The sequence below is a fragment of the Camellia sinensis genome, chromosome 15 (assembly GCF_055761805.1).
Source record: "Camellia sinensis isolate YWXY chromosome 15, ASM5576180v1, whole genome shotgun sequence".
In the NCBI taxonomy this organism is placed as follows: Eukaryota; Viridiplantae; Streptophyta; class Magnoliopsida; order Ericales; family Theaceae; genus Camellia; species Camellia sinensis.
In genome coordinates this window covers 113,757,762-113,772,401 of record NC_138975.1, presented here as the reverse complement: position 1 = coordinate 113,772,401, position 14,640 = coordinate 113,757,762, and the positions used below count along the sequence as shown (strand labels likewise).

Sequence of the window (14,640 nt, the reverse complement as noted above, 5' to 3'; positions counted from 1 at the left end):
ATAAGCACTTTCCCACAGCTCTACCAAACAGGGCTAGTGTTGAAAAAAGTGAGTGGTTCACGCGTTATCGCGTTAAACGTATGGACCTGACTCCAACCAACCACCTAACCCAACGCGTTCAACATATCTTTTGGATGTTTACGTTAGAAGGTCGGAGAAGATACTTAAAAATTAATTTTTTTTAAAAAAATATATAAAATATATAAGAGATGATATGTTTTAAAATAGATTAAAAATTATTTTTTAACTTTTTTAACTCTTTCCAAATTGAAAGAAATTTTTTTGGCAGGAGAGTATAACTTTTGTACTTAAATTAGGTTGTGTTTTTTCTTCTTTAAGTTTATTTTGAGAAATTGATTAAATTTTTTTTTTGATTTTTTTGATTTTTTCTGAAAAAATATATAAAAAAATAAAGAGATGGTGTGACTCAAAATAGATTAAAAGTTAAAAATTAACTTTAGCCAAATTCCCAAAATATCATTGAAGATTTATATTATGAGTCTTACTAACAAAGTGTCTCCAGGATGCAAGTAAAAGACAAATTTTTTTTAAAGAACACAAGAAATTTTTTATTAAATTCAATATATTTTTATTGAAATTAATATAATTTTTAACATTTTCATATATTTTAAAAATATTTTATACATAATTCTCAATATTAAATAATACATAAAAAAAACACCGATCAGTATTTGTCTTATATTATAACTCTTTAGTAGGGATGGATATCACATCTACAGCTATTAAATCATAAATCATATGAATTAATTTAAAAAATTTGAATCTGGACTAATTATATAATAGTATAGGTTATTTATAATAATCACATGACCTAATAAAATTAGAGTGATAGAATAAAGTCACCACTAAAGTTTGTCTTCATTGTCTTTTGCTGCCTTTTTTGTTTTGGGGAAAATTACTCGGTAATTTCATAAAGTTATTATAAATTCATAAAATATATTTTATAATTTTAATTATTATAAATTAATAGTATTTTTTATCAAATATTATTAAAAAGCGTTATTAATTATTAATTTTCAAAGATAGATTGAAATTTTTTTCATAAAAATATTACTAATTATAAATTTTAGCGACATATTAAACAAATCATCACAAAAAAGTTGCTAATTTTCAACTTTTACTGACAGTTTAAAAATTTTGTTATAGAAAAACGTTACTAATAGTAAGTTTTAGCGATAATTCATTAAAATCGTGACAAAAAAAAATACTAATTATTAATTTTTAGAGACATATGTAAAAAAAAGTCATAAAAAATTATTTTTAATTGCAAATTTATTATAACTTATTTTTAATAAAATTTAATAAAATTAAATCTAACTATTAAAATTTAGGGTGATGCACCAATAAATCCCAAATTAATAGCTTATGCACTGTTTAGTCCTAAAAGTTTTCTTATAGACTGAAAGGTCCCATTACAATGTTAATTACATCAGATACAATGTTAATAACATCAGAGTCATGTTACAAACATTGGATTTCAAACATCTAGGGTGTGTTTGGTAACGTTTACGTTTTCAGTTTATATTTACAAAAATTTTATAAACTGGTTTTTGTTTATTTTTTGTTTATTTTTTGAAAAACATAAACTACAAACGCGTTTGGTAATTGACAAAATGTTTAAAAAAAATTTAAAATATAAAAAAAAAGTGAGAAATGGCAAGTGGTGGCAAGTGGCGGCGGAAGACGGTGGTGAAAAGTGGTGACAATGGGTGGTGGGTAGCTGGTGGTGGTGGGTGGTGGCGGTGGGTGACGGTGGTGGTGGTGGTGGTGGGCGGGTGGGTGGATGGGTGATGGTGGCGGGTGGTAGCGGTGGTGGTGGTGGTGGCGGGTAGTGGGTAGTGGTGGCAGGTGGGTGGTGGTGGTGGTGGTGAGTGGATGGGTGACGGTGGCGAGTGGGTGGTGGTGACAGGTGGGTGGTGGTAGGTGGTGGCGGGTGGTGATGATGGGTGGGTGGGTGAGTGACGGTCGCGGGTGGTGGATGGTAGTGGCAGGTGGGTGGCGGATGGCGGGTGGTAGTGGGTGGTGATGGTGGATGGGTGGGTGACGGTGGTGGTGGTGGTGGTGGCGGCGGGTGGTGGATGATGGGGGGTGGTGGCAAGTGGGTGGCGGATGGCGGGTGGTGGTGGGTGGTGGCGGGTAAGTGGCGGATGGTGGTGGTGGTGGTGGTGGTGGGTGGGTGGGTAGGTGACGGTGGCAGGTGGTAGGTGGTAACGAGTGGGTAGTGATGGTGGTGGTGGCGGGTGGTGGTGGCAGGTGGATGGGTAGTGGGTGATGGTGGTGGTGGTGGTGGTAGTGGGTGGTGGGTGGTGGTGGCGGGTGAGTGGCAGGTGACTGGTGGTGGTGGGTGGCTGGTGGTGGTGGTGGTGGTAGGTGCGTGGTGAGTGGTGGTGGCAAGTAGGTGGTGGTGACGGGCGGTGGATGGTAATGCCAAGTGGTGGGTGGTGGCGGGTGGATGGCAGGTGGGTGGTGGTGGTGGTGGTGGTGGTGGGGGTGAGTAGTGGGTGGTGGTGGCGGAAGACGGTGGTGGAAAATGGTAGCGGGTGGTGGCTAGTGTTGGGTGGTAAAAAAAAAAAAAACTGAAAACTCAAAATGGAAACACATTTTTTGTGTTTTCATTTTTTGGCCAAATTTATAAACTGAGACCACTGATTTATAAATCAAAAATTTTACCAAACAAGTTTTTATTTGAGTTTTTAAAATTTTTGTAAATATAAACAGAAAACTGAAAACGTAAGTGTTACCAAACGGCACCCTAATGTTCATCAAATTTCAATAATGTTTGAAAATATAGGATGAAAAACATCTAATGTTCATCAGATTTCAATAAATTTTGAAATTATAGAATGAAACATCAGATCATTTACATCATTCACATCATGCTGATGTAAAAATGGGACTAAATGGAGCATAAGAAAACTTTTAAGACTAAATAGTTCAACGTTTCAAAAACTAAGACTTATGGATAAATTTTCCTGAAATTTATTGATAATTTACCCTAAAATTAAAGTAACAGAATAAAGTCACCACTAAAGTCAGTCTTCATTGTCCTTTGCTGCCTTTTTTGTTTGGGAAATTACTCGGTAATTTCATAAAGCTATTATAAATTTATAAAATAAATTTTATAATTTTAATTACTAATATTTATATATATTTTTACTTACTAATATTTATATATATTTTTACTTATTTATACTATTCACCCTGTTTGATTTCCATTCCCAGAATTTACTTTTCAAAAAATTTTATTTTTTTATTTTTCATACTTTTTTTTATTTTCATTGAATTTTTCAATATTTTTAGCAATTTTTAAAATTTTTAAACATACCTAATATAAATACACTTAAAAAGTATGATATTTGTGAAAAAAATATCTTTAAAAAATTCACTAAATTATCAAAAAAAATTCAGGATATATTTTTTTATATTTTTATGTGTTTATTAAGTTTTGAAAAAAAAATTCTTAAAATTTTTAAAATATTCAATAAAAAAAAAAATAAAAAAAAAAAATTCAAAAATTTAAGACCAAATTATTTTTTACATTGAAAACTTTTCCTTTTATTTTTCATAAATTGTTGCCACCTCTGTATTAACGCATACAAACATCATCACGTGTTTGAATGACACCCATCAGATCATGCTCTCAACGTGTGAGCCCAGTCTCATTGTCCCGCGTTGGGTTGGGTCCCATCCCACATGTTAATTTGTTAATCCAAAAACAACAATGATAGAGACCACTAATTTTGGAACTCTAAAAAGACTACTAATGACATGATACTCAACAAAATAAAAAAAAAATACAACACCAAGGCCAAAACATCAAATCATTTCTGGTGGGACCCACTGCCATATCATTAGTGATAGCACTAATTAGTGCTCTCACTCATTTTCCATCCAAAAATGCTTTAGAGCTCTAATATAAGAGCTCTAATAGCTCTAATGGGAAGGTGGGTCCCATTCTGATGTGATGTTTGTGCCTTGTTTTGTTTTTGTTTTTATTTTTTTTTGCTTTGACACATCATTAGAGCTCAAATTAAAGCTCTATATTTAGAGCTCTCTATCATTCCCCTTTGTTAATCACATCGCCCTACGTTTTCGTATGTGGTACGTAACAAAAAATTATTTATATCGTATACTTTTTATTTTAAAAAATTAACACTCAAATTCTATGATCCAAATCATTCTAGAGTATTACAGTATGTATAAATAAAAAATTAAATTAATTTAATAATTGTAATTTTTTTATACTATATAATTTATTTATGAAAAAAATAAATGATTAATATATATTTAAAATTTAATCATCTATTTTATTTTTTGGATAAATTACATATACACTCTAGACATTGGTTTAAAATATAAATTATCTCATATGGTTTTGAAAATTATATCTCATTCTTTCCAGTTTCTAATCACACAATAAATAATCATTTTTATGAGTGATAAATTATCAAATCAATTAATAATTTTTAATAATATTATAAATATATTTCAATTGACGATTTAAATAATTTTATTGTTATATATGAGCGTAATTAGAAATTTTATTTTTTTATTCATTCTCTTAAACAAAAAATTGAAAAAAAATAGTATTTATAATTTTTAAAAATGTAAAGACAAATTATATTTTAAGTAAACTGAAGAAGTACATTTATATTTTACCCTTTATTTTTAAAGATAAACAAGATAAAATTTTAAAAAATGAAAACTGGAATAGATAATGTACTGTCCATAAATCAGCTCCACCACAAAGTTGTGCAACCCCCACTATTTCTAAGAACTGTGTCTCAATTAATCAATCTCTCTCTCTCTCCAGTCTCTACACTCACCCCACATCCCAACCCCTTCTCTTCTCCAACCTTCATCCTAGGTTACCATCTACTCTTTAAACCCAGATTTTTTTGGGTTGGGAGGGAGTGGGTTTGAATTCAATTGAAGTAGCACAGTTTGATAATGGAAGTACCTGTTGTGTCCTTCATTGTCAAAAGACTTGGAGTTTTGTTAACTGAAGAAGCAAAATTCTTATACGGAGTAAGCGACCAAGTTGAACAAATCCGAGTCGAGTTGAATCGAATGCAACGCTTCTTACAAGAGGCAGATTATGCAATACAAACTGATCTTGTAGATGCAAGGGTCAACAATTGGGTTGCGGAAATCAGAAAACTTGCTTATGAAACCGAAGACATCCTCGAAACTTTTGTCATCGAAGTTTCATCCAAAAGGAACGAAAAGGGTTTCCGAAACACCCTTAAAAGATTCGCAAGCATCTTCAATGAAGGGCAAGACATTCACAAGGTGGGATGTGAGATCGGTGCCATTCAAAACAAGATCACTAAGCTCACCACTAGTTTATGTACTTACGGCTTAAAAAGTATAGGTGAGCCAGTTCAAGTGTTGATTTTAAATTTAAATTTTTATATTGTTATATTTTTATTTAAAGTATATTTTTTCCTCTTTTGAGATGCAAAATTATTACTAATTAAAATTTGAAATTTAAATTATGTTAATATATTCCATTGCTCTTTCGTGTGACATAATCAATTTTAGGAAAGAATAATATTTTATATTTTAATTTTTCAGGGAAATTTATGAGAAATTAAAAAGACATCTCTATATAAATTTGTGTAAGAATTTAAGGATAACAACAATTTGTTTGGTAGTTAAAATTCTTGAGATTTAAAAATTTTAAATAATAATGACAACTTTAACATGTATAGTACAAAACGCCCTCATGATCTTAAAAATTCATTTTTCTCATAACATCGTTTCTTTCTCGTGTGACCTTTTACATTGTCGAAGTGATTTCAAAATTTCAAAATTTAATAACTTTTAATTTATATCTCAATTTTTTGTAAAATTTATATTTTTAAAATTTTTATTGACTTAGCCTGATTTGGTCATCGAAATTTTAACTAAAATTTTATCGACTTGTCTCAGGTCAATAAAATTTAATTTACTTTTTTTTTTTTCAAAATTTTATATTCATTATGGATCTTTTAACAGATCTTGATGAAACAATTCAAAAAATACAAATTTTATAAATAGAAAAAAGATCTAGATCAAAAGTTATATAATTTTGAAACTTCTATGATTGAGTTAAAAAAGTAATAGGTGATACTTGAAAGGTATAGTGGAGTATTTTTGTCACAGTATATTTTGGAGGACCTATATTACTATAAAAAATTGTGTTGTCCTTGTTCTTCTAAAAAAATATTACTAGAAATCATAGACAAAAAATCTCGTAAATTTATAGAAACATATAAAAATAATATTTCACAATTTTAACCTCCACTTTTTTTAATATGTATTTTATAAAGGATGTATTATTATATGGTGAAAAATGATTCAAAAAATAGAAATTTTATATACAAAATTCATACAAATTATGTGACACTGTTATTTTTGGACCACAAAATGAGTATTGTTTTCCTCTTTAAAATGAAAGAATCACAAAAGAAAAAAAAAACATTTTATGTGAGTTTTTTATATGAAAATTATATTTGTACAACATTATTATTGAATATCGACCGTTAGAAAGACTAAACTAATATTGTTGTAGGTGAAGGCATAAGAAGTTTGGCAGCTGAGAAGCAACAAGAATTGAGGCAATCATATCAGCATGTTGGTGAAGAGGACTTTGTTGGGTTTGAGGAAGACTTGAACAAGGTTGTGAAACATTTGGTGCAAGTTGATGACTATACTCCTAGTCGAGTTGTCTCTATTTGCGGCATGGGTGGTTTGGGGAAGACCACTCTAGCTAAAAAAGTATATCATCACAAAGATGTCCAGAATCATTTTAATTGTAGGGCATCATTTTAATTGTAGGGCATGGGTATGCATATCTCGGCAATACCAAACAAGAGATATTCTACAAGGAATCTTCATCAAACTTGTTTCAGAGAGGAAGGAAGAGGTTGTTAGGATGAGAAATGAAGAGTTGTTTGAGCAACTTTATGAAGTCCAGCAAAGGAAAAAATGCTTAGTTGTACTGGATGATATTTGGTCAACAGAGGCTTGGGAGAGCTTGAAACCGGCCTTCCCAAATGGAAACACGGGCAGCAAAATATTGCTAACAACTCGTAACAAAGCACTGCCTTCAGAAATAGATCCATACCATATCTTCCATGAACTCCCGTGTTTAAATGACGAGGAAAGTTGGGATCTACTTCAAAAGAAATCATTACTAAAAAGAGATGGTAGAGGTAATATTAATCAATCCACATTGCTATATATTTTGATACAAATTAAATTATTTCAATGTTAGTTTTCATATCATTTGTGTGATCTATTATCATCTAAAAAGATTAATGACTCATGGACAGAGATTTGGGAAAGATGGACAATACTTTAGCTCTACAGGCCATAGGTCGTACCAAATGTATTTAGAATATTCATTTTACGAAAACTACATAAAATTGAAAACATTCAAGGAATTACTTTCTAGTGAGACAGAAAATAAAATTTTACACAAACATGTTTGCACCTTCGTACTTTTTCACTTGCATCTCATCACATAATCACTTGCACCCCCATATTTTTATAATTTTTTTTTTCTCTATCCCATTGTGTTGTAATTCCCCCAAGTTTCAATAGTTAGAATAGGGAAGGACTTATACAAAAAAAAAATCAAATTAATCAGGCATTCAAAATCACATGATCCATAGTTGTTTTCTAAAAGTAGATAGTATATTATCAAAATCATATATTTAAAAAAATAAATAAATATGATCTTATTATTATGTGGTTACAAATATATGATTAATTATGATTTTTTTCATAGTTCACTTATTCGATACATCTTATAATATAAATGATTTAAATAATCGAAATAGACCCAAATTGCCCCACACAAAGGGTTACAACAACATTCCCAAGACGACAACAACTCAATGATTATCAAACATATAGATATATAAAATTTATACAAATATATATAAGATAAATTATCAATAGGTCCTAATAGTTGGACTTAATTTCCATTAAGTTCAATTAAAAATAAGTTCTAGTTAAATTGTCGCTAAAAATATTTTTTTGTAACAATTTTTTTCATGTTGCTAAAAATTGACAATTATTGATTTTATTTATTTATTTTATTTTTTTCATGGTTTTTATAAATTATTGCTAAAACTTACAATTAGTGACTTTTTCTGTGACGAATTGTTCAAACTGTCGCTGAAAGTTAAAAATTAGTGACTTTTTTTGTAACATTTTTTAAAACTGTCGCTAAAACTTATAACTAGTGATATTTTTTGTGACAATTTTCAAACCGTCACTGAAAATTAACACCTATTAAGACTTACACGTAAGTTCTCCATATATATATATATATATACAGATATATGATGTCACATATTTAAGTCTTCTTATTTTAAATCAAAAGACCTATTGGATGGGTCATGCTATGCAAGTTATGACATTTATAATTTTGATTATCAAAAAGGTCTTAACTAGATTATTTTCAATTATAATTAAAAAATGAGCCATAACTAAACACTATAGAAGGTATAAATAAAGACATTTTAAATCATATCTAAAATAATGTCATAATCAACATCACAATAAATAATAAATTACACAACAATAAATTATAACCAAATCATAACTAACTAAATATCACAAAAATTACAGACGTCGAAGGTAGAATTTCCCTCCATTTGGGGTGGCCTTTATTTCAAAAATACAATACCATATTATTCTGATTAAAAATTTTGTAAATTAATGATAAAATAGCATTTCCATCCCCCCAAAAAATGTGGTCCAAGCATTTCACTTAGAAAGAAAAGCTACTTCTTTTATGTAATTTATTAATGGACAAATTACCTACGCCTCCCTTGAGGTTTAACAAAATTATAGATTCCCGCTAAGGTTTCAAAAATTACATCACGTCCCATCGCAATTAACGCTGTTAATAGATATCATAAATTGAGTAAAATGCCTATTTGACAAATTAGGGCAAATTACCTACACCACCTTAAGGTTTAGCTTAATTGTAGATTCTTCCATGAGGTTTAGCTAAATTACAGATTCCCCCCTGAGGTTTAGCTAAATTATCATTTTTAAATAAGTTATGAAATACAAAATTAAAATGGAAAAATGCTTATTACACTACAAAAAATTAAAGTTTTAGAGACCAAAATTTAGGGACAATTATTTTTAGGGGACCCAATATTTTTGTTGCGAAAAGTGTCATTATATTTTTAGCAATGAAAATTGAACATTAGTGATTAATTATTATATTTTTGGTATCAAATTTTTTTTTCTAAAAAAATAAACCATTTTGAGGCCAAATTATTTTGTTTCTAAAATTCTATTTATTATTAACATTTTCAAAATTTTATTGCTAAAAGCCTTATTTTTGACTTTTCAGGGTGACCTTTTAGCGACTATCCTCACGACGATAGAAATTAGTCCCTAAATGTCTTTTGCAATAAAATTTTCACTTTTAGAGATCAAAAAAATTGATCACTAAAACTCTTATGTGTTGTAGTTTCAGATGGTGAAAATATCATAAAATTAACAAATAATGAAATAAGTTAAAAACACAAGAAATGGCTTGTCAAAAAAGTTCTTAGAATATGTTTGGTTTGATTTTTAGAAAAAAAAATTATTTATTTTTTTAAATTACAAATTAATTAAGAAATAAAAAAATAAAAAATTATTATTATTTTTACATAATTTTATCTTTTGAGTGGTTAGAAATAATTTTTACAAATTAAATATATTTTTTCATATTTATTTTTATTAAATTAGTTTTTATTTTATTTTTTTAAATTCTGAATTTTTTTTCTAAACAATAAATCAAATATGGTTTCAAAAACTTAATTTTCATTTCCATCTAACGTAGTTCTTTTGTAAATTTTGTTGATTTATTAAAGGGATTTCAGCACCGGCAATATCATCCATCAATTTATATTTTGGTGATGTCAGCTAATCATTCTTAACGTTTAGTTAACGGTAGGGGTTAAATTATTATGCGAATATAAACCTCAAGGGGCAAGATGTATTTCTGAAACCTCAAGGAAATCTGTAATTTAACTAAACTCAAGGGAGGTGTAGAGCACCGGCAATATCATCCATCAATTTATATTTTGGTGATGTCAGCTAATCATTCTTAACGTTTAGTTAACGGTAGGGGTTAAATTATTATGCGAATATAAACTTCAAGGGGCAAGATGTATTTCTGAAACCTCAAGGAAATCTGTAATTTAACTAAACTCAAGGGAGGTGTAGGTAATTTGCCCTTTATTAATCTAAAAGAACTGGACATGATTGGATGCTAAAAAATTTAGTGTTAATTATAATATCTCATGAACTAGTATTGAATATTAATATCCTCTTAAACTAAAAAATTGAACAATTAAACCTTCTAATTTTAAAATATCATACAAATATCTCTGTTTAGAATTATTAGGTACTTTCAAAATACCATGTTATTTACATGATCTACTCTCCGCCAATGAGAAACCGCAATAAAAACTAAATAGTCTTCATTTGTTTGTTAACTGCCCCCACAAAGATGAGTTAATATGTTCCATTGGTAAAAGTTATTGCTATGCAATTAATATGAATCACCATATATTGATAAGAATAATACTATGTGTACCAATTAGTATACTAACAGATGATGTGGCATAATTTTAAAGATTTTGGGTACTTGTAATTTTATTAATTAGTAGAGTCAGTAATAATAACATAACACTAATTAGTACACTAGTTAGTATACTAATGGGTGTATGTAGCACCACCATATTGATAATGACACATAATACTCAAAGACTAGTCACTAATTATTGATTCATGTATGATAACTTTGCGGTATAAGCTTGAAGAATGGAATCTAAAAGGAAGGTTTGGGGTACATACATCAGTCTTTTTATTTTTTTTATTCGTCTTTTTATAATAAATTAAAAATTAATTAAAATAACAAATTTTCAAACGGGGCCACAGTTCACTTCTTGGCTCCTTAACATCACTCTCTTTGCACCAAATGCACGCATGAGTTTGAGCTTTTTCTTCTTCTTTGTTGTCATAAAACTCCTAAAAACTTTTGATTGAAAAGATGCAAGTATCAATGTAAACAGTGCTGAATTTGAGGCAAAGTTGAGGACGTGGCTGTTTTGGACGCCAACGATTGGTTGAAAAAAAAAACTATCCCTTGAATAGAAACAAAAAAGCTGGTTTATGTAGTAAATTATTTAAAATTAACAGATAATTATTTTCCAAATATATGGTTTGTATATAGAATGTTATTGACTATCCCTGTTACAGTTGTTTCTAAAGAAATAAATTTTTAAAATTGAAATTGATTAAATCTTACCTTTGGTCAACTTTGTCACAAGAATAATTTAATGGATTTGATTGTTAAATTGAATTATGCAAGTTTGATTAGTAATTTTACAACTACTAATTTGAGTTTTATACTCGAGAATACAAAAGTTCAAAAATTTTAAATAAAATTTAAACTACCAACCAATTTGATTTTGCAGAAGAAATAAATTTTTGAAAATTGAAATTGATTAAATCTTACCTTTGGTCAACTTTGTCACAAGAATAATTCAATGTATTTGATTTTTAAATTGAATTATGCAAGTTTGATTAGTAATTTTACAATTACTAATTTGAGTTTTATACTCGAGAATACGAAAGCTCAAAAATTTTAAATAAAACTTAAATTACCAACCGATTTGATTTTGCAAAAATAAATAAATAAATAAATAAATAAAATAAAATCAATCCATATTACAAGTTCGCTTTAGAATTATATATCTATATATGTATAAAAGGCCCACGTTAAAAAAAATTGATTTGGGTGTCGAAAAAGTTGGTAGATTTTCATTTTTTATTGCTTATTCATGCATGCATGCATTAGAATTTTTTTTTTTTGTTTTTTTTTTTTTTTTTTGTTTTATAGACTCTAGGCAATATTCTATTTTTTTTGTTGTTTTTAAATTTTGCATTTTGTTGTTTTTGTAGACTCCAGAGTGCTTGACACAAATATGGAGGCATTAGGGAGGAAAATGGTAAAGTTGTGTGCTGGTTTACCGTTAGCAATCATTGTGCTTGGTGGACTTTTGAAAAACAAGCATACATTAAGTGAATGGAAGATGGTATACCAAAATGTTCGTTCGCATAAATGGAACAACCACGAAATACAACATGACAATAGAATATCAAATGTGTTAGCTTTAAGCTACCATGACTTGCCTTATCAATTGAAGCCATGTTTTATGTCTTTTGGTCAATTTCCGGAGGATTATAAGATAGATGCTGAAAGACTATATCACTCGTGGATAGGTGACGGTATAATTGTAGATAATGATAGAATGGGAGATGAAACAATAATGGATGTGGCAAAACATTACTTGGGTGTGCTTGCACAGAGGTGCATGGTTCAAGTAGAAGTAGAGGAGTATACTGAAAGGATCAATTATTGCCGCATTCATGACCTTATGTTGGAGCTGTGTTTATCAAAGGCAGAAATGAATGATTTTCTTGGGACCATTCATCTCCAACGCGAAACTGATCTAACTAATCGCTTTTCCACCACAACATCAACAACTACTGCTCCTAAAATACGCAAACTTGCAATTCATTTGAAGTGGGATGTCGAAAGAATTGTCCTCCCTGAATTGGAGACAACTAAACATCTAAGATCCATATTCTGCAATTCAAGGAGTGTAGTGTTCGATTCAAGGCGTGTCTACAGGATGCCTTCAACAGAGTTGAACTCCCATTTGAAGTACTTCAAATTGCTTAGGAATTTGGATCTTGAAGGATTGAAGTTTGATGAAAAGTCAGTCAAATCAATAGGCAACCTAATTAGCTTGAGGTACTTGAGGTTTGGAGGTTGTTTGATTCTGAAATGGCATTCGTCTATCTGCAAGTTGAAACACTTGCAAACCTTGGATTTACAATATTGCGAGTTCAACTCAGGTGAAGTAATAGTCATACATGGAATGGAACAATTGAGGCATTTGTATGTTCCGTTGAATTTCAGTGGTAAATTCAAATTCGATGGGTTAAGCGACCTCGAAACATTAGGAGGGTTTAACACAGGGTCTTGTGACGTCAATGATCTGCGTAAATTGATCAAACTTCGGCAACTAGAAGATGCAACTTTCAGGAAGATCGACAATCAGGACTTAGCGGCTTTCATCAACTACCTAAGCAGCGGTGCCAAACACCTCCGACAAACATCCTTATCAGTTGACTTTTGCGGAAAAAGAGAAGAAGAGTTGATTCTTCTCAAACAACTGTTGGGGTGTGACCATCTTTACAGATTGAGTATTCCTGGAATTATTCCAGAGTTACCAGAGTACTGCCAGAGTTTCTCTCCCAACCTCATCGAGTTAACGTTGAAGGAATGTCAACTTAGAGAAGACCCTATGCCAACATTGGAGAGGCTACCTAACCTACAATATCTCAAATTAGACTTCAATGCCTTTGTGGAGGAGAAAATGGTTTGCTCCGCTAATGGTTTCCCCAAACTCAAAACCCTAGATCTCTTTTTTTTGTTTTTCCCAATAGAGTGGGAGGTGGAAAAAGGAGCCATGCCCAATCTCTCTGCTTTAGAAATTCGTTCTTGCCTAAGACTAGAAATGGTTCCAAAGGGACTGAAATTCATTGCAACCCTCCAACGATTTACAGTAAACAGTATGAGCGAAAATTTCAATAACAAGGTTCGAAAAGAGTTTTACGGAATGTCTTCCCTCAACATTATTGGGTAAATTTCTTAATTCTGGATAATTCTTTCTTTCACAAGAGACGAAATTATCATTTCTTTCACATACCCCTCATTAATTCTCATCATAAAATTTGTTGATATATATATATATATATATATGTCTCTCTGCTTTTTTGCCTCTATATTGGTTTAGGGGTGGACAAATTATCATAGAATAAAAAAAACTAAACCAGACCGAAATTATTGGGTTGGTTTGGTTTTTTTTTTGAATACATTGGTTTAGTTTTGAGTCTTCAATTCTATAATTCAATAGGATTGGATTAATTTTTGGTTTAGGTTCTATCTATATCGAACAAACGTGATAACCAAATCTATATATTTATTTATATTATAAGATTCAATCTATATCAGCATGTTTTTGTCTAATTGGTCTATTCTAATGGATTTGATTGCAACTAATCATTTCTCACTATTTATTTTGATTTTCAGTGGATTTGAAGAAGAAGAATAGAAGAAGAAAATACTGGACGGTAGAGTTGGAATTTGCGGTACTTAATTTTATTTTATTAGTTGTGTTACTTGATTTGATTTATTTGGGTTGTATTTTAACTTGAGTTGGACTTCACTGTACTATACTATTCACAACTGTTGGCTTGTATTAAACAATATTTATTTTATGCTTGTGTTAAATTTAAATATTAAAAGGGGATTTGGTGATAGCCCCCCACTATCTAATTTGTCTTTCAAAAGGATAAGAATTATATAAGTACTTTCAAAACTCTCTAATATTTTAAAACTTGTTTCTTTTACTAGATTACCCTTATATCTATCAGCTCTCCTATTAAGCCATCTTCACTGTGTATTTCAGAGTAAAATTTTACTCTGTATAAAAATAAAATTTTACTCTGAATAAGAGTAAAATGTTACACTCTGAAACT

At 30.1% G+C, this 14,640-nt stretch overlaps 2 protein-coding genes across 2 annotated transcripts; both read left to right on the top strand.

Moving 5' to 3' along the window:
- The first annotated feature begins 4,756 nt into the window (after window positions 1-4,756).
- On the top strand, window positions 4,757-14,395 carry LOC114277857 (putative disease resistance protein At1g58400). Its single transcript, XM_082909745.1, has 4 exons — window positions 4,757-5,395; window positions 6,578-7,220; window positions 11,992-13,741; window positions 14,192-14,395. The coding sequence occupies exons 2-4, from the start codon at window positions 6,800-6,802 to the stop codon at window positions 14,211-14,213; spliced, it is 2,193 nt and encodes a 730-aa protein (XP_082765871.1). The 5' UTR covers window positions 4,757-5,395; window positions 6,578-6,799; the 3' UTR covers window positions 14,214-14,395.
- On the top strand, window positions 4,972-5,610 carry LOC145813212 (putative disease resistance protein At1g50180). The gene is made up of 2 exons (XM_082908494.1): window positions 4,972-5,313; window positions 5,599-5,610. The coding sequence occupies exons 1-2, from the start codon at window positions 4,972-4,974 to the stop codon at window positions 5,608-5,610; spliced, it is 354 nt and encodes a 117-aa protein (XP_082764620.1).
- Window positions 14,396-14,640: the final 245 nt, after the last annotated feature.

What these genes read in the sequence shown, in the direction of transcription:
- LOC145813212 (XM_082908494.1), top strand. Translation starts at nt 4,972, where the DNA reads ATGGAAGTACCTGTTGTGTCCTTCATTGTCAAAAGACTTGGAGTTTTG.
- LOC114277857 (XM_082909745.1), top strand. Translation starts at nt 6,800, where the DNA reads ATGTCCAGAATCATTTTAATTGTAGGGCATCATTTTAATTGTAGGGCA. An exon ending in ACTAAAAAGAGATGGTAGAG is followed by an intron (nt 7,221 to 11,991) that starts GTAATATTAATC and finishes TTGTTTTTGTAG; the next exon opens with ACTCCAGAGTGCTTGACACA. An exon ending in TCTTCCCTCAACATTATTGG is followed by an intron (nt 13,742 to 14,191) that starts GTAAATTTCTTA and finishes TTTGATTTTCAG; the next exon opens with TGGATTTGAAGAAGAAGAAT.